The sequence below is a fragment of the Corythoichthys intestinalis genome, chromosome 18 (assembly GCF_030265065.1).
Source record: "Corythoichthys intestinalis isolate RoL2023-P3 chromosome 18, ASM3026506v1, whole genome shotgun sequence".
NCBI classification, from domain to species: domain Eukaryota; kingdom Metazoa; phylum Chordata; class Actinopteri; order Syngnathiformes; family Syngnathidae; genus Corythoichthys; species Corythoichthys intestinalis.
This window is the reverse complement of record NC_080412.1, coordinates 28,711,176-28,731,563: the sequence shown is the minus strand read 5'-3', so window position 1 is coordinate 28,731,563 and position 20,388 is coordinate 28,711,176. Positions and strand designations below refer to the sequence as shown.

The 20,388-nt window shown below is 41.7% G+C and overlaps 2 protein-coding genes across 3 annotated transcripts; one reads left to right on the top strand and one right to left on the bottom strand.

The window, feature by feature from the left end:
- Positions 1-121: 121 nt before the first annotated feature.
- On the bottom strand, positions 122-14,052 carry LOC130906502 (actin filament-associated protein 1-like 1). Of its 2 annotated transcripts, XM_057820912.1 has the most exons (19): positions 13,858-14,039; positions 10,136-10,264; positions 9,921-10,001; positions 9,778-9,848; positions 9,597-9,714; positions 9,425-9,514; positions 9,137-9,351; positions 8,890-9,072; positions 8,711-8,803; positions 6,755-6,872; positions 5,500-5,652; positions 5,206-5,420; positions 4,526-4,671; positions 4,371-4,446; positions 1,269-1,380; positions 953-1,132; positions 714-883; positions 452-583; positions 122-378 (listed from the first exon to the last, which is right to left on the bottom strand). In XM_057820912.1, exons 1-19 carry the CDS (start codon positions 13,874-13,876, stop codon positions 352-354), a joined length of 2,328 nt encoding a protein of 775 aa, XP_057676895.1. In that variant the 5' UTR covers positions 13,877-14,039; the 3' UTR covers positions 122-351. The 2 variants fall into 2 exon arrangements, with proteins under 2 accessions (XP_057676895.1, XP_057676894.1); XM_057820911.1 differs by having other exon boundaries at positions 9,597-9,848; positions 13,858-14,052.
- A 1,715-nt stretch (positions 14,053-15,767) lies between these two features.
- LOC130906704 (lactoylglutathione lyase-like) lies at positions 15,768-18,456 on the top strand. Its single transcript, XM_057821252.1, has 6 exons — positions 15,768-15,856; positions 16,179-16,261; positions 16,337-16,477; positions 16,678-16,745; positions 16,834-16,923; positions 17,557-18,456. Exons 1-6 carry the CDS (start codon positions 15,791-15,793, stop codon positions 17,649-17,651), a joined length of 543 nt encoding a protein of 180 aa, XP_057677235.1. The 5' UTR covers positions 15,768-15,790; the 3' UTR covers positions 17,652-18,456.
- Positions 18,457-20,388: the final 1,932 nt, after the last annotated feature.

Genomic DNA, 20,388 nt, shown 5'->3' with positions numbered 1-20,388 from the left:
GTTGTCATTTTCTCTGTATCAAAACGTCATGTGCCGTCTAATATCAAGGGTGCAGTACATACAGTGTTCACTAGGCGGTGCTGCTACTCGAAGAAAGAGAGCACAAAGTAGTCATTGATAAAGTCTTTTTAGTTCAGTTACATAAAGTGCAACAGTATAATACACGGAATAATAATTTAGGAATTAAATTCATCCAATCAGATGTCAGGGGGCGCTGCCGGATCGTCGTTCATTTTCTTTCTTAATGGCATCCAGGTGAGAATGGGCGGGGCCAATCCTTACCTGCTGTCATTGCGTCAGTCAACAAGTTCACATCGTTGGTTCAAGGTAACGGCGTCCGCTTTGGTGTGTTTACGTGCATGTTTTTGACTCCCACTCCTGGAAAATTGCAGTCGTGGGAAGTAAACAATTCAAATGATGTTTTTCACATGAAAGATAACAAAACACTCACCTTTGCCTTTTGCATGACGTTTCCCTTGGAGGAGGCATAAAGAGAGGGTGGCCGTTTTCGGAGTTCTGCTGCAGAGTTGACGGGAATGATCTCGTTGTTGTTGGAAAGTTTCTGTGTCTTGCTGCCGCGTACCTTTTTGACGGAACCAAAAATCACTGAGTTCAAGTTTAACCTAATTAGCTGCCGTTGACCGCGATAGAATCCCATCACCATTAATGACAGCAAATTAGTTAAGAAACAAATAATAAGCATCTTTTGCTACCTTGGCATTGATGGCGGCTTGGGTAGGTGGAGCCACAACGGCGCCCCTGGCCAATGACTTATTGAGGTTTTCTTTGACTTGGGTCAGCTTGAGTTCAAGTTCCACCCGTTCTTCCTCCTTTTGCCTGCACAGCGCCTCCAACTGGACCAAACGACGCTCTACGCCTACGTCTGGCGCACAAACAGACACCAACACTTACATATTTTTTAGATTGCAGTGACGTGACGAGACTACCTTACCTGTGACACCATTGTCCTTCAATTCTTTAGCATCCTTCAGTGTTTTCCTCTCGGCACGCAGGGCGTTGAGTGCACGTCTGAGGACGTCCTTCTGCCTCTCCAGGTCCGTCTGTTGCATCACGTACCGCCTGGCGTCGTCCTCTGCCCGCAGTTTCCCGTAACGACCGTACTGGTTGATGTCTGCGAGGGAAAATTGGACAATGTTTACGAAAAAGTCAATTAACAACCCATATAGAGTGGTTAGGGAGTATTTAATTAATTGTTTCAGTATTGTTCAATATGGAGAAAAAAAAATAAGGAACTGCTTGGAACTCACTGGAGGCGTGTCTTTTGATGGCGGCCTGCTGCTCCGTCCTATCAGAGTCCCTGCTGGAGAATGAGGCGTGGCGTCTGACCGGGCCGCCTTTGGCCGCCCCGCCCTCGTCATCCTGTGTGTCACATGACATCTCCAATATTTTAGGCGCCGATAAATGTTTTCAAGGAACTATCGTAGCCCTAAAGCTGATTATGATGATCCAGAGATGCATGAAATTTGAGTCTCCAATATTTTGGACAAAACTGGGATGAAGACAAACTTAATATTTTGGGAAAAAAAGTTGAATAAAGTCATATTTTTTCCAAGAAAAAAAAGACATTTAGACAGGATGAAAACAAGCTGTTATATAGATATTAACGCCTAATAATATTATATTATTCATTAGCTTGACAGCAAAAAGCGAGTAAGAAATAATGAAAATCCACAAATAATAGACACTTATAAACGCCATGTGAAAAAATATACAGTAGACATATTAAAAATGCACAAATAGGTGAATTCATGAATGTCAAACTGCAAGTACGCGAGATAGTTCAGTTCATTTAGGGCAGGGTTCGCTAAATCCGGACCTTGGTGCTACTTTTCCTGTCGTGTTTTCCACGTCTCTCTCCCCTAACACACCTGAATCAAATTAATGATTATGTCATCAGCAGCCTCTCCAGAAGCCTGATAATGATCCTGATTATTTTGATTCAGGTGTGTAGGAGGAGGGAGACATGGAAAACACGACAGGAAAAGTGGCACCGAGGTCCGGATTTAGTGAACCCTGATTTAGGGAATATTTTAAGAATTGAAATTCATCCCTAAACACTTTGTTTTTACACTATGACACCCTTTATTTTTTAACAATCTTTTTTGTTTGTTTTTTAATAGTATGTGTTGTGTCCTAACTGCCCTTTGGCTTCCTTGTGTAATTTACTGTAGGGCTATAGAAATAACCTAACTCTGACTTGTCTTGACTAAAATACCAAGCTCATAAAGATGATTCTGATTTAAACCAGTGATTGTCAAAGTGAGTGAGTGCCGGGGCCATGGGGCTGGCCTCGCACAGCACCTACACTTTTCTGCAGGACTATCACACATCTGAATGGGTTCCGCAATGAGTGGGTGTAATTGGACACACTCACGTAGAGACATTGTAGGTGCCAGGATTAACGATCAGGTAGCATAGAATGGGACGTCAACCTATCCACACTTCCATGTGATTGATATAATACTGGGTTCAACACCTCATTTGCTGATTTGTGTACGCTCCACCATGCCTAGTCACGTCCCCTTTGACTTGCCCTCCTCTTTTTCCTCAGTTATCAGCAGGGCTGTCAACAGACTTGCAGGGGCCCGGGGACAAGAGACCATTATAGTGCCCCCCCAACCCACCTCAACCCACCCCTGCCATTAGCTTGTCACGAAAACATACGCAGTACTTTTAATGCTTTTCAAGCAATGACAGTGTACATTTTCAAATTATTTGAGATGAGATAGACAGTAAAATTTAACAGACCGTAATGTGATGTGACACAATAATTTCCATCTGTTGTCCCATGTAGGCTACAATACAATACAACTGAGAGTGCTATGCCTGCCTGCTAAGCAACAAAACAGTGTAAAAAAAATTAAAATCTGCACTGATTTTTCACTCTACTCAAAAACCAGAACAAATTGCAATTTTTTTGCTTTTATTAGTTATTTTTAATGTTAATGGGTTTTTAATGAGAAAAGAGCGCTATACGTTATCATTTTTGAAGTTGTGTTTGGTCAGCCATTTTCAAAGAGCCAAAAATAGCAAAGGGGGCGTGCCTAACCTCATGATTTGATTTCGATGGTTAGTTTCAAGTTTCATCCAATTATCTCCCAGAAATGGCAATGGCAAATAAATTCAGGTTATATAGTGGGGCAAATAAGTATTTAGTCAACTACCAATTGTGCAAGTTCTCCTACTTGAAAAGATTAGAGAGACCTGTATTTGTTACTGTGGCTGGGACCACAGTAACAAAGGCTACTATCAGTAGCACAATGCGCCGCCAGGGACTCAAATCCTGCACTACCAGATGTGTAGCCCTGCTGAAGAAAGTACACGTCCAGGCCCGTCTGCGTTTCGCTAGAGAGCATTTGGATGATCCAGAAGAGGACTGAGAGAATGCGTTATGGTCAAATGAAACCAAAACAGAACTTTTTGGTAGAAACACAGGTTCTCGTGTTTGGAGGAGAAAGACTACTGAATTGCATCCGAAGAACACCATACCCACTGTGAAGCATGGGGCTGGAAACATCATGCTTTGGGGCTGTTTTTCTGCAAAGGGACCAGGACGACTGATCTGTGTAAAGGAAAGAATTAATGGGGCCATGTATCGAGAGATTTTGAGTGAAAATCTCCTTCCATCAGCAAGGGCATTGAAGATGAGACGTGGCTGGGTCTTTCAGTATGACAATGATCCCAAACACACAGCCAGGGCAACAAAGGAGTGGCTTCGTAAGAAGCATTTCAAGGTCCTGGAGTGGCCTAACCAGTCTCCAGATCTCAACCCCATAGAAAATCTGTGGAGGGAGTTGAAAGTCCATGTTGCCCAACGACAGCCCCAAAACATCACAGCTCTAGAGGAGATCTGCATGGAGGAATGGGCCAAAATACCAGCAACAGTGTGTGAAAAGCTTGTGAAGAGTTACAGAAAACGTTTGGCCTCCGTTATTGCCAACAAAGGGTACATAACAAAGTATTGAGATGAACTTTTGGTATTGACCAAATACTTATTTTCCACCATGATTTGCAAATAAATTCTTTAAAAATCAAACAATGTGATTTTGTGTTTTTTTTCCACATTCTGTCTCTCATGGTTGAGTTTTACTCATGTTGACAATTACAGGCCTCTCTAATATTTTCAAGTGGGAGAACTTGCACAATTAGTGGTTGACTAAATACTTATTTGCTCCACTGTATATTGGTTTGGAGACGCAAATGCATCAAGTCCTTCAACAGCACGCTTAGGTCTGAAAGAGTTTAAAAATAAACGAAAAACAAAACAGAGACTTAAAAAAAAATGAATAGGGGCAATTATGCCTTTAGTCTAGGCTCTGGAAATTAGCATTTTTAGCAGAAGATCTCACCGCTACACTTTCGTAGACCTCGTCGTATGTGGCGCCGTTGCCGTGAGACGATGTGGCGGCGGCCGCGGTGGCCCACCTGAGAGAAAGGGAGGCAGGCAATCATTGATATTGAAGGCGCACAACAGGAAGCAGGGCAGGAAGGACAAAGGTCTCACAGGAAGGAGTGCGTGGCGGCGTGGCGGATGTCCGTCAACGTGTCCACGTCGATGTAGTCGTAGTGGAGCTCGTCGGGGTGCGCGCCGCTACCCGTCTCAGCGAGCATGACGCCCAACCAGCGGCCCAAACTCTCTGAGCAGCTGGCCTAACCAATGCAAAAAAAAAATTAGGATGACAGGAAGACAAAATTTAAATTCCAAAAGGCTTGAAAATTGAGTTAGAATTTCCAGGGAGTAAATTGGAAATTAAAATGTTTGACATTAGAGTCACATTTTAGCTCTCAAAAATATTTGACTTTGGGATGCGGGGGGAGATTGTTTTTGCAATTGTTCAACTATTCAAAAGTAAAACTCTTGACTTTTCAGGAATTTAAAAAAAAAAAAAATCAACATTTTGTCACTTTTCAGTCATTTTTTTCCCTCAAAATGTTTAGTTTCTTGTATTTTTGGTCCATATTTTGAGCTGAAAGTCTTTTAGTATAAAATTGAAAATATAAGATTTTATGTCATATAATTCCAGATAATATTGGTTTAAAAGGCAAGTTTGTTTCTGGCACATATTTTTTTAAATATTGAGATTTCAAATAAAAATTGAGTAAGTTTTTAGTCATATTACAGAAATGTTGAAAGTTTTTGGACCTAATTCAAATAGTTTGACTACAATGAAGTCACTTGTTTACCTCCAAGGCCGCTAGCTCTGCCCCTCCGTGCAGGACGCGGAAGGAGAAGGGATGCTTGGGGCCGAGTCCCCCCGGCACCACCTCGGCGCCCCGCAGCGGCACTGTTGCGACGGGGGAGCGCTGATCACCCGGCTCCCTCTGCAGAACCAGACTTCCTGCACGCAACGTGCACCAACGCTCCTTCCAGATTCCGCCCACACAGACGTTCAGAAAGCCTGGCGGGTGGCATGAGATGGCCGACATGTTTGGACTGAGGTCAGCTTATCACACCGATAAATCAACAGCGAGCCTCACCGCAGCCAGGGTTGTCGTGGCGACCAGAGGGAGCGGGCTCTCCTGCAATCGGTGGCTTGCGTTTGGAGAAAGTGATGATTTGATTGATCGTCTTTCCTGCCGCACGGCTCATGGATCCTGTTAAGTCTGACAAGGCGCCACGCTTTCCTTTCCCTGAAATTTATAAACAGTCTCTCACTATTAATCAATTAATTGGTCAATACTTATTTACATCATACACGGCTGTCCAAACTTTTTTAATTTTTTTTAAAAAAAAATTAAACATTCTGAAGGGAAAAAAATACTTTTAGATTTGATTAGGGCTGTCAAAATGATCACGTTAATGGGCGGTAATTAATTTTTTTAATTAATCACGTTAAAATATTTGACGCATTTAACACACATGCCCCGCTCAAAGAGATTAAAATGACAGCACAGTGTCATGGCCACTTGTTACTTGTGTTTTTTGGTGTTTTGTCGCCCTCTGCTGGCGTTTGGGTGCGACTAATTTGATGGGTTTAAGCCCCATGAGCATTGTATAATTATTGACATCGACAATGGCGAGCTACTAGTTTTTTTGATTGAAAATTTTACAAATTTTATTAAAATGCAAACGTTAAAAGGGGTTTTAATATAAAATTTCTATAACTTGTACTAACATTTATCTTTTAAGAACTACAAGTCTTTCTATCCATGGATCGCTTTAACAGAATGTTAATAATGTTAATGCCATCTTGTTGATTTATTGTTACAATAAACATATACAGTACTTATGTACAGTATGCTGAATGTATAGAGCCGTCTTGTGTCTTATCTTTCCATTCCAACAGTAATTTACAGAAAAATATGGCATATTTTATAGATGGTTTGAATTGCGATTAATTAATTTTTAAGCCATGATTAACTCTATTAAAAATTTTAATTGTTTGACAGCCCTAGATTTGATATTTCAAGTTTTGAAAACAGAAAAAATCCAATTTTACAAATAAATATCATGAACTACAATACGCTTGCTCCTGAATCACAATTGAGAATTTTGTGAAGTCATTTGGACACAATAGCAGGAAGCAGGCAGGAAGGATGTCCTATCTTCTCCTGTCTAACTTCCTGTTAGCCCCTCACGCAATAAACCACAAAACAAGAGCACAACAGACTTGTTAATAACCATAAGCCCCAACTAATAGGGTTAAATTAGAATGGTTGCTTATTAAATTTAAACATGGATTATCCATGTACAGTATGGCAACAGAAATATTCAAAATTTGCGTAATCCTACCTAGTGTGTCACCAGTGTGTACTGGTCCACATCCCGGCGCTGGTCCATGTGTGGATGATTGACAGTCCGCTGTGGGCCCGCTGTCGGAGTCTGACGTGTGTCTGTCGGCCTGTAGCATCTGAGGAATAATTGTTTTTAATCAATCTTGACAATGATAGACATCCTATCATGTGGATCTTTTAATCCTTCTACAGTGAATTTCAATTGGTTCGTCACTTGTAAACATTCGATCCATTTCAACTGAGAATCTCGCTGTTCAAATGGATTGGGTGTCTATCACCATCAATAATACCCGATGAGTTAAAGCAACACTTGGTAACTTTTCAGTTTTGGTTGATTTTAGCAATCCCGGTGGACAAAAGCGGCAGTGTTTTGCCTTAAGAAAGACATTTCCCATTAAGACAAGGGCACACCCCACCAGTGTCGTAAAATCATCAACAGTCGTCGCCTGCAGATGAATTAAACAACATTTCTATTTCCAGCGGCTGTGAGAAGGACGAATAGTAATAAGATAATGAATCCAGTGGTGGCTGAACAATAGCGTATGATGGTTAGCAACCGTGTGGCTTAGTGTGGCTAAACCCCAACCCCACCCGGATTCGTCAGCGCTAACGAGTTCAGTTGGGGGTGGGCGTCACGCCAGCGAGTGAAAGCCAGGCCAATGTTTATTCCGTGTATCCTGGTTGCCTGTCTTTTTTTCGTTCCCATTCAAAACGTTTTGTCTTTTTTGTTGCTCTGCCATCTTTGCACCATTCGCGCAAAAGCGTTTGCATCGACTTCCGTATTTATAATGAATGAGGAAAGGGGGAAGTGGCGTACGCCGTAAAGCAGTCAGCACATTTGTAGTTTTTTTTATGTGTGGCAGGGTTCCTGCCACCCTCCTCAAAGTTAATTAGTGCCAGTTAAAGCGATACAGACCCCCTCAAGATATAAAAGAGGTGCCATTCAAATAGTTGTCAGTCGACATCAGTGGCGTTTTCATCAACGATGACTATAACGACCATATTTCTTCCAGCAAACAATTTGCTTTCATGACGATGACGAGACGATAACGAGCTAAAAACGTATTTTGGGAGACTGAAACATAGCGAGACTTATGCCAGTTTTCGTCTGACGAGACGACAACGGGACAAAAATGCACAATACTTTCCGTCACATGTTCACATGTGTGACATATCACATGTAGTTAGCCTGCATCGTGGCAGTGTCTGGTTGTGTCACTCATGTGACGTTCGTCTGCTTTCCAGTCTGCAGGCTTGCACACACGGTAAAATTTGTTTTCCTATCTTTGCCAGAATATGCAATGTTGCGTTAGCTTTTAAAAGGTCTGTGCTGAGTAATCAGCACACACTAAATATAACTCGTAGCATTAGCATAGGATTCACATTAGCATTCAGCTAATGCTATTGGCAAACGTTCTCTTAAACTATTGGACGTTTTTCTACATACAGTTCATGGCGTCCAAGTGGGTACAATTAATTGAAAATAATGTACTGTTTTCCTGACAAGTGTGTATTATCATCAAATTGGTGTTGCCCTTGAAGACGCTACAAAATGTGCTTGTCAATGTTCATTCAAAATAGTTGGAAAACTTTATTTATTATTTATTTTTGGAGTAAAATTTAGTTTTACAGACAAAATCATTTTTAGGAAACGTCGACTAAAAATAGGCGAAATTGGTCTTGAGTTTTCGTCAACAAAAACTAGATGAAGACAAACACATATAGAGATGACTAAAATATGACTAAGACTAATAAGCACTACCGTTCAAAAGACTAAGACTAAACCGAAAATAAAAGGGCTGCCAAAAACAACACTGGTCGACATATTATCACAAATGTTACGAAAATATTTCATAAAAGTTGAAAAGTTACTTAATGTTGCTTTAAATGCACTGAGTGCTAGCAGTGAATGTTAATGCTTCAGCTAATAATGGTGATAATGATGAACCTTGACCTTGTCAATTTCCAGCTTCCTCTGAATAATGGGAGAAGCAGATGCGCTGAGGGCGTCCATATTGCCACAGTGACTGCCAACGTCTTGCACCACCTGGAAGTTTGTATTCATTTTCATCCATTCAACGGCAGCCTCCCAGCATGGATATTACCAGTGTGCATTTGGGAGCTTGTATATACCTTGATCCATCGCTGGGCCTGTTCCCTACTCTGCACAGCCAGAACTAGAACCTCACCCGAAGGCATAGAGAAGCGCAACTCGTGTCTTTTCTTCTTGCGTCCGTCCTTGTTGACGTAGAGTACGCTGCACTGGCTGAGGGGAAGCTCCGTGTGAGGGGTGCTCTCCTTGATACTCTTGTAACACTACACACACATCCACAAGTGTGAACACAAAACCGGTGAAAAGCGCATGCTTCCTCTCTTTTACCTGTAGTTTGTTATCTCGCACAACCACCAGCTGCTTGGCCCACTGTCCAAATCGTTTCTTCCGCAGCAAGAAGGCACAAATTCGGCAGTCCGTAACTGGAGCGTCCGCACTCTCGTCCGCGGCTGTCCACCTCGTCGGGGGACTCTGCGCTTTGGCCTCTTCGTCCTCCTCCTCGTATGACTCGTAGGAGCTGCTCACCGCGTCTGAGTCGTTATCTGAGTGCATGGATGACACAAGTTAGTCCTTTAACTTAGGCGACACTTGTTAAAGTCAGGTCTCGGGACTAACAGGAATTTTTGGGAGGCCCATTTATCCTGGTGGTGGGGTAGTTGTTGTCTGCATCTTCGTAGTAAGCGTCCTCCTCAGAGTTCCTGCAAGCTGTTGGAGTAAGAAAAAGACATACAGTACTTCGTTAACAACAAGATGGAAATATTAGACCAATGTGTATGTGGGTGCCCACCATCCATGTTATTAGTGAAGTACTGGGGGGCGGAGCTCGGATCTGGCGTAACAGCCTCCTCGTAGTAGTCCTCCGGGAGGGGAGTGGTAGGCAGCGGCGGGGGCGTATCCGTGGGCGTCTGATGACAGCAGGTAAAGGTTGTTACAGAGTGCAATTGAGAAAAACTGATTGAGCCACTGACCGATTTATCGGCAAGCGTCTCTTCCTCTCTCTGTTGGACAGGGGAGGTACTGAGGGCGTGCAGGTCACAGTCTGGTGACAGCAGAGACCGCATCAGCATGAGTGCGTGGTTCGAATCGTTCAGGCACACTTTGAAGGACTCACCAAAACCGTCGAACAAGGACTCGACGAAGCTGGTGCCGTTACCGTAGAGGCAGCTGTTCATGTATACGTCCGAAGTGCTGCCTGTGGAAGGTTGCCCATTAAAAATGAATAGAACTAAATATATACAGATTCATCACTGAGTTTGAAAATATAACGAAGAAATAGATGCACAATTCAACATTCCTGTACATGTGCGCGTTGTACTTTTTCCTTACCTGACACCTGCAATGTGTCCAGGATGTTGCGCACTGACACCATCTTGTCAGCGGTGGCGGCGCTGACACTCTCACCATCCAACATTTTAAGCAGACTGACCAGTTCGCCGACCAGTCGCTCCACTGCCTCTGCTCACACACATTAACACACACCCAAACACATGTTGTAGACCAGACATGTCCAAAGTCCAGCCCGGGGGCCAAATGCGGCCCTTGGTGAAATTTCATCCAGCCCCCAGCCTCGGTCATAAAATCAATAACGTCTGGCTTGCACACAGACTTAATATATTGGTCAGCAGTACTGCTACCAGCATATGAAGTAGCTTACACACTAAATGCTGCTCCTCATTTACCCACTAAAAGGCAGCAGCACTCTGAGCAACATTACCCCGTGTGACCCTTTACTCCCAATTTTCTAAAATGGCGACAATCAGCAAAAAAAAGAAAGTTGACTGCAACGGCCGACGCTTCAAGGATAGGTGGAAATTGGACTATTTATTCACTAAAATACGCAACAACGGTGTCTGCCTCATTTGCAAAGAGACAGTCGCTGTTTTTAAAGAGTTCAAGGTGAGGTGATATTACCAAACAAGACACACTGACATGTACGACAAGATTACAGGGAAGATACATAGCGAGAAATTGAAGCAACTTGAAGCTAGTTTAATTTTACAGGAGAAGTATTTCACAAGAGCCCGAGAGTCGAAAGAGAACGCCACAATGGCTAGTTGCGGGATTGTTGAAATTATTAATTAAAAAAAATAATAAAGCAAATTTGACACATAGAATGGCTTGCTAAAATTTGCTTAAATATATTGTTCTACGTAAAGGACATCAGTCAAGGTCGGCCTCCCACATTTTTACCACACCAAATCTGGCCCCCTTTGCAAAATGTTTGGACGCCCCTGTTGTAGATGCTTTTTAACTCATTCAGTGCTTTTACATCCTTCACTTTTTTAACCAAAATGGCTGCCAAGTAGCCATAGCAGCTGTACTGTAAAATCCAACCTTGTAGACATGGTAAATGAGACAAAATCGCCAGCAGAGGGCAGCAATGCACAATTTGTTAACTTCAAATCAAATCTCACATGACAATTAATGGAAATGGCAGAAAAGTTGGAGCATTTTGCAAAGATAATGCATATGCATTAATTTTGCTGTGTATGTGTTGTGATAGTTAGCAGAGCAGCCAGTAATATTACATGTGACGCAACTGACAAGCCTTATGTTGGGTTTATAAGTGATAATAATGATACACTGCTGGCCAAATGTATTGGCATTATCATTTTACACTTTTTTTTTTTTTTTACACGATTGTGTAAAATGATAATCATTTATTTATTTGATAGTTTTTTCATTCATTCATTCATTCATTTTCCATGCCGCTTTTCCTCACGAGGGTCGCGGAGGTGCTGGAGCCTATCCCAGCCAACTACGGGCAGTAGGCAGGGGACACCCTGAGCTGGTTGCCAGCCAATCGCAGGGCACAATGAGACATACAACCATTCACTCACATCTACGGGCAGAATGTTCAATCAGCCTACCATGCATGTTTTTGGGATGTGGGAGGAAACCGGAGTTCCCGGAGGAAACCCGCGCAGGTACGGCGAGAACATGCAAACTCCACACAGGAAGGCCGAAGCCCGGGATTGAACCCTTGATCACAGAACTGTGAGGCAGATGTGCTAACCACTCAGCCACCGTGCCGCATAGTTTTTCATTGCAAGCAAAATAAATGAAGATATTACTACCAAAGCATTTGTAATTGCAGTCATTTTCTGGGAGAAATTTAGAATTATCTGACAGAATTGCAGGGGTGCCTACACTTTTGGCCAGCAATTTGTTGCTAAATACATTATTTTTTTATGTATTGAAACCACCGGCAGCATTTCCTCTACACATGTATTATTATTGAAAACTGCCCAAGAATATAAAACTTTACTCCCACCAACCAAGAAAAAAAAATCATAAAAACTTAATAGAAGTCAGGCCTTAAACCTCTTTGTCAGGGATTTATAATGTGATAAAATCACAAATAAATAAGCTGAGGAATGGGATAAAGACATAAATACAGATCTCAAAATGGTTTTCTTATCATCAAGATATTATTGTGTTCAGGTCAAAAGCTGACATCCTGTTTTCCACGTGTGTGCATGTGAGCCTTGACTCAGATTTGAACATCCTGCTCTATCAGTCATTTAAATGAGCACCTACGCACAATGTTTTAATGGCATTCATAATGGATTAAAGGTCTCATTCAATGGCAGCCATTAATATCATGGAGATGAAGAAAGCTTTCTAAAATAAAAGTTTCAGCGTATGTGGCAGACCTCCTGGGTTCACACGCAGACAATAGAGTATTGTCCTGAGAGATCCAAATTAGACTCAGAGGATCTAAAAGAGAAAACACACACACATTCAAAAAGGGGGCGTGGCAAACCACAGCTGCATTGTCTCTGTGAGCAGCCATTCATGAATCCAGCTAGCAGCTGTGTATGTGTGTGTGAGCAGCTGTAGTTTCCTGTCCAAGTTGTTGACAAGTATGTCCATGACAGTGTTGGGAATCTTCACTAGTCCGCTATACAGTGTGTCGGCCATTTTGTAGCATGGTTCAGTTGAGAGTTGAGGGGAACCCCCATGATGTATTGCAAAAATATCTAAAAATGAGTTTTGCTTGATTGTCAGTAAACTAAGCGATCTTCAACTCATTCGTTCATTCCACAGGGATTTTTGCTGGACTTTTGAAGGAACCAAAGTGGTATACCATATAACTTGTATGCTTCAATCAGCATGACACGTGACCCTCTTTTTCGATGTCTGCCTGTGGTTGACTTTCATTCTTTCAGGCCGAGAGGCAGAAGAGGATCAGCTGTTCTAGCAGCTTGTGGTTGGCCTCGCCCCACACACAGCCGGCATTGTAACCCGCATCCAAAATACACACACGCACACAAAGTCATGAGACTGGAACCATGCGACTCCAATTTCGTATTGTTTCACTGCATTTGTGATCTTCCAGGACCAAACAACGATGACGACAGCGCGATTGTACGTTTCCCGCTTCTCTCCTTCATCTCCCTCCAAACACAGGACCTCTTCAGTGGCAGGGGTCAGAGGTCACGTTGTGGCGCCGAGCAGGGACAAACATCCCCTTTAGGTTTCAGTGGCTTGCCATTTATATATCATGTGTTTCCACAATAATGGCGATAGAAAGCGATAAAACGCAGCACTTTCACATTTCAAATCATAAAATTTTGTGAAGTTATGTAAAATTTTGACTCATATACTGCTATTGACAGCGATAGACGTCCTATCCATTTGAATTCAAATGGACTGGCCGACTACTAGTGATGAATTTGCGATAATGGCATTTGAATTCACAGCAGATTGATATAAAATAAGAAACTAGAGGTGAGCGTTTGATGACGTCACCGTACCTGCTTCTCGGAGTTTCAGTATGACGTCACTCTCCTGCTCGTTTACTTCCAAGCCTGATCATAAATAGCCCTCAAACCCACTCACTAACTCACTAACATGGTTTAAAAGTTGTTAGTTGTGCTTTTCCAAAATTAAATTGGTTCTATGTTTTTAGCGTTCACTTTGAGACTTTGACGTGAGCCTTTGTACTTGAATGAAGGCGGCTAGCGGCTAGCCAGTAGAAGTAGTGGCGAGTTGACGTTTGAAGTTTTAACTTTTTCACACACAATGTTCAGTAAAAAACTCACCGTTTTGGCGTTTCTCCATGACGTAAAAATGTCCTTTTGTCCACTTTTCGTTTGGAGCGAGCACTTCCGCTGCGTTGCTATACTCGTCGGGCGGACCACCGCCAGAACGGGGGCAGCCGTCCTGAGTGAGCCTCGGGGCGGCCACAGCAGAGCTCGCTGACCGCCGCCGGATGGAGCGAGGGCGGATGGATAGAAGGCGGGAGGACCCGTGGCCACCGCTGGACGAGACGCCATCCCCCGGGTCTTAGCGCCGCAAACATCTGTCCAACCAAATCTGAAAACGCTTCCGATTTTGAAAGACGTTCACGCGCTTGTCCAAAAATTGACATTAAGGTTTGTCATGGCTAGAAAAAAGACGTTTGTGTTTTTGAACAGCTAAGAAAACTGATTATTCATCTGCTTCTAACTCATTTTACCATCCCTAATCCTAAAAAGAGAACATTTCAACATCATCCTATACTAGTATCGTCTAACATTTTTCCCTCTTATCTCATCATGGCCTTTGTTTGTGTTTTCATCTGTGCAGTCGTGTGTACAATAAATCAATTCACCGGCAAGCAATGCACAAACATATGTAAAGCGAAATACAAATTATTGATCCGAATCGACATGCACTTATGTTGACCAGATGTGCGCACAAGCGTCTGTCTGAGTGTTTGTTGCTATTGGCAACCAACAGCATCCTTTTGCACTGAGGTGCTGCAAGCAGCAGAGGGCACCAGAGTTGGGTGGGTAGGTAGGTAGGTAGGTAGGTAGGTAGGTAGGTAGGTAGGTAGGTAGGTAGGTTAGGTTAGGTTAGGTTAGGTTAGGTTAGGTTAGGTTAGGTTAGGTTAGGTTAGGTTAGGTTAGGTTAGGTTAGGTTAAGTAAGGTGAGGTAAGGTAAGGCAGCAGTGTTGTTTTTGGCGGGCCTTTTAATTTTCGTCTTGGCATTAGTCCTTTTGACGACAATACTTATTAGTCTTAGTCATATTCTACTTATCTCAAAATGTGTTTGTCTTTGTCTAGTTTTTGCTTGGCAAAAACTCAAGACTAATTTCATCTAGTTTTGCTCGACGTTTACAATAAATGTTTTCCTCTGTAAAATAAAAAAAAAAAAACTCCAAAAACAAACAAATACATAAATAAATGAATAAATAAATAAATAAAGGTTTCCAAATATATCGAATGAGCATTGATAGTTGAGCACATATTGTAGTGTCTACAAGGTGATAATACACACTCAGCAGGAAAACAGTGCATATTTTCAATTAATCATACACAGCTGGATGCCACAAACTGTATGTAAAAAAAAAAAAAAGTCTTCTTAGAGTTTAAGAGCACGTTCACTGTCTGCATTAGCCTAATACTAACGCAAATGCTATGCTAACACTACGAGTTGCGTTGAGTGTGTAATGACCTCCACTCTGCACAGACCTTTAAAATGTCACATATTGTGAGTATGTGACGGAAACTATTGCGCATTGTCATCTCGTCTTGTCAGACAAAAACTTGCTTTAGGCTCATTATGTTTTAGTCTCCCAAAACACTTTTTTAGCTCGTTATAATCTTGTCATCGTCATGTAAAAAGTGTTCGTTGATGAAATATTTTCATTATTGTCATCTTTGACGAAAACAAAACTTGTATAGGTAGGTAAGTAGGTCGGTCGGTCGGTCGGTCGGTAGGTATGGGGGTAGGGATGTAGGTATGTTGGTAGATAGCTAGCTAGGAAACTAGTAAGTATAGGCAAAATAAATAAAAGGTGAGGTTGGTTCATCTTGGACCAATGGGGAAAGGTGCACCACATTAGATTTTGAAATTGTATTCTCCATTACATGCTGACACATGCCGGTGCATTCCTGCACACACACACGCCTGCCAGGGCAGGTAATACTGGCTGCTTCTTGCTGTCATTGTTCAGCGTGTTGTCAAAACTTCCCTAGCTGTGCGGCCGTCATGAACAGAGGTTTATCGGAGCAAGCGGTGGCCGATGCCTGCAAGGAAGGAGACCCAGCCACCAAGGTCATGCCTCATCACTTCCAATTTCACAATACTGCTCTGATAATACTACAAAAGCTTTTGTTTTTCTTGGTCTGTTGAAATGACACATTCCTCAAGATGAATACACCTTAAGAGCAATGCAGTTGCATTAAATTTAATAATTACCTTTTCGTTAGTAACAATAATTAAAGAAAGCGGTTGTTAAATGAGTTCAATGGTTGCAAAATGTATACATTTCAATTCAAGGTCTTTTAAGTGGGGGAAAAAGCTCAATGAATGCATGTAATATCCAGGACTGTTGATCAGTGATGTAACGGAGGGTGTGTGCCTTTGCTGTGTTTAGGACTACATGATGCAGCAAACCATGCTGAGGGTCAAAGATCCCGCTCGATCCCTCGACTTCTACACCCGAATCCTTGGAATGACGTCAGTCCTGACCCACCAGTCAAAGTCGTCGTGCAACCGGCATGCAACAATATAACATGTGCATGTTTTTGTCAGGTTGTTGCAGAAGATCGACTTCCCATCCGTGCGCTTCACTCTCTACTTCCTGGGCTTCGAGAACAAGGCTGACATTCCGTCGGACATCCGAGAGAGAACAGCCTGGACTTTTTCCCGGAGAGCCACCTTGGAGCTCACGCAGTGCGTAGACAATGCACGGATTCCATGTTATGTTTCAGATCAATGCATCAAGTATTACACCAAAACCAATGACCAACAAGAAAATTCAGCAGTGTAGTAAGCCTAAATATTGATACAAAACCAGACAGCGCTTATATTCTGAAGATGTGATATTGATTCTGTGATTTATTATTTCCCTAAAATTTGTGATTGTGTGCTAGCAATTGGGGGTCCGAGTCAAATGCAAGTTTGTCGTATCACAATGGAAACAGAGACCCCATCGGCTTTGGTGAGACCTTCAGCTACTCTTTCAAATCTCAACAGGCTAAATGTCAATTTGTATTTATTTCTTCATTTCTTTACGGTGACAATTACAGGTCACATTGGCATCGCTGTTCCCGACGTTGGCATCGCTTGTCACTTGTTTCAATCTCTGGGCGTCACCTTTATCAAGAAACCACACTCTGGTAAACACAACAAGAACAGCAGGGTTTAAGTCTGTAACAATTAATAGAATACAGTAATCCTCTATCCATCAACACCTGTTGCATACGCTTGCTTGCTTGCTTAGAACGCCATGAAATAACGTCAAGGGTACTAGGTGTAACTGTTAACAGATAAAGTGGAGTTTTGTCAAATGTTCGGAATTATCAGCACATTTTAGCATTGACAAAAAGTAAATCTCATGAAAAAATGTTGAGAAATGAGCAAGTTATGACTCATTTTCATGTCTATTCAATACTTTTGATGGTAAGTTTGCCCCTACCAACCTGGTCATCACACACGTATGGTTGCTTAGCTGGGCGGCTGCAGTTTACGGGCATGTCGCATCTTCATATTTGTGGGCTGAGTCAAGACACTACTGTTTTCATTCTTCTTTTTTCAGTAAAATTGGCAGTGTCCGTGTAATTTTACTGCCTCCATCTAGTGATTGAAAATGGAGTTACACGCAAAGTAAGCATCCAGAACTCGGATGGAGGGGATTACTGTACTGTGAGCCTACTCGCTAACAACTATTATGGTATTTATCAATGGGTCGCTAACAACTATTATGGTGGCGAAATGTTTGTAACCATGATAACTGTTTTTGGCGTGGGCAGGCAAGAGGAAAGGTCTGGCCTTCATTCAGGATCCTGATGGCTATTGGATTGAGATCTTCAGTCCAAACAAGATGGCAGACTTGATGGCGCCTTGAAGCTGATGGACTAAGAATTCTGGGGAAAATTTTTATACCTGTGTGTTCTTTTGTCACTATAAGTCACAAGCTGCACACTTTCAGCCTCACATTGACTTCTTCCCTGGCAATTTTGTCAAGCATGATCCTGTCTTAATCATATAGTGATAACATCATATTTGCCCTCTTGTAATTTTTTAATTTTTTTGCATGGTTTCTCGAATTGAATGTTTAACATCTTCCAAAAACTATAATTCAAGTAGACGTAAATGCAATTTTTAAATAGTGATGTTTTTGTTATTAACTCTTTCATGGCTATTGACAGCAACTGAAGTAGAATCCAATTAATTATTCAGTTATATTGACAGCAATAGATGCCATTTTGACCTGGAGCAGGTCCCATAACTTCCATCAATCATAGCAAGTGGTCCAGGTCCAACATTTTTACCTAATATGTTCGACTGTTGTGATGATGTACTTTTTCATAATATGTACAGGTATATGGCATAAAACACATACAAGGCTGAAAAGACAGTTTGTTCTCTTGCCCACGTTTAAAATAAACTGCAGTATTTTAAGCCAAAACAACTGTTGTATTTGATAGAACAATATGTCTATATGCTGCCATAGCAGTTTCATGGCGCAAACTTCCCCCCCAAACTATTTTTTATTTGTATTTTACCCTGGAGACCCCCGTTTACCGGCACCGCGCAACCGCTTTTGTTTCAACCCAGCCATAAAACGAAGGTAATTAATTATATTTATTATTCAAAATGTCTATGGCGGAAAACACAGACAAGACTGAAAAAGCAAATTCTTCTTTCTCTCTTTAAAATAAACTGCTGTATTTTAAGCCAAAAGAACTGTTGTGTTTGATAGAGCAATATGTGTATATGCTGCCATAGCAGTTTCATGGCACATTAAGCCTCAGAACTGTTTTTAATTTGTCCGTTTGACCCTGGAGACTCCCGTTCACAGACACTGCACAACCGCTTTTGTTTCAAACAAGCTATAAAAAAGGTAATTTGTTATATTTGTTATTCAAAATGTCTATCATTTTTAGATTTGAATCATTAATTTATGTCTAATATTTAGTTTAAAAAAAAAAAAAAAAAACACTATAAAATTATTCACTTGCATATTTTAAACTTTTAAACAAATTACTTCACAATGAAAAACATATTGTCTGTAAATAGGACACGGATATCGACCTCAAAACTATCACTTAATTGTATGTTTTTTGTTACTGTCGCATCTTCCCCGATATTTTAGATGATAAATAATCAATCCAAATAAAGAAAATTTGAAAAAAAAACATTTAAAAGAGTAAATTTTTTAAAAAGAAAATCTCGACAACTCCTTGATGTCTGCGACTTCTGCATTGCGACCTTTGTTATATTACCGTGTTTCACCTATAAAATCCCCAAAAAGTCTGGCTGTGGACATTTACAGCTGCGTCCTGACACTCAGTGAGACATGCTACATGGAGTTTTTGAAACGAACAAGGTAAGTACACGATGATATCTCGTTAAAATCATGGTGTTTTTAATCATGGTCTCTCATGCTCTCACCTCGAGTTAGGGTTTAGGGCAGACATGTCCACAGTCCGGCCCGGGGGCCAAATGCGGCCCGTGGACAAATTTCATCCGGCCCCCAGCCTCTGTCATAAAATCAATAACGTCTGGCCAGCACACAGACTTAATAAATTGGTCAGCAGTACTGCTACCAGCATATGAAGTAACCTACACACTAAATGCTACTCCTCATTTACCCAGTAAAAGGCAGCAGCACTCTAACATTACCTCATGTGACCCAATTTTCTAAAATGGCGACAATCAACAAAAAAAAAAAAAGAAAGTTGACTGCAACTGCTGACGCTTCAAGGATAGGTGGAAATTGGACCATTTCTTCACTAAAATACGCAACAACTGTGTCTGCCTCATTTGCAAAGAGACAGTCGCTGATTTTACAGGGTGACCCAAAAAACGTTTACACTGCCATCATACAACTTAAATGCCATGTTTATTCATCTTAGAATTAGAATTGAATCACAAATTATACATTATTGTAAAGAACATGTACAGTACACTCTATTTTTCAATGTGTCCTCCCTTAAGTGTCACAACAGCCTCCAGGCGCCTGCGGAACGCTTGACAGGTCTTCTTTATGCCATATGCTATAATCCAGGGGATTGAGATCTGGACTCTGGGGTGGCCACATATCCCCTTGTCAATCAACTTTTTGGTCCGCACAGATCTTCACTTCCAGACCCAGGTTTTCGTGAGGCTGTTCCAGTATCTTTCAGCTTCTTTTTAACTTTGTAGACTGCACATCTGGATATTCTCAGATTTGCTGCAATCTCAGTAGGTGTCAGACCGGCACGCAGCAATTCAGGTACAGCTAAAGTTTTCTTCATTTTCAGCAGAAGCACAGGAATTGTAGAGACGAGAGATTACCAGCTGCATTGAGTGACCTTAATGTATCACTTAACCATGACAACCTATTTAGATGTGTTTCAATGGCTCTTAAACAAGCAGTCAACTGAGTGTAAACTTTTTTTTGGGTCACCCTGTAAAGAGTTCAATGTGAGGCAATATTACCAAACAAGACACGCTGACATGTACGAGAAGATTACAGGGAAGATACCTAGCGAGAAATTGAAGCAACTTGAAACTAGTTTAATTTTACAGCAGCAGCATTTCGCAAGAGCCCGAGAGTCAAAAGAGAACGCCGCAAAGGCTAGTTGCAAGATTGTTGA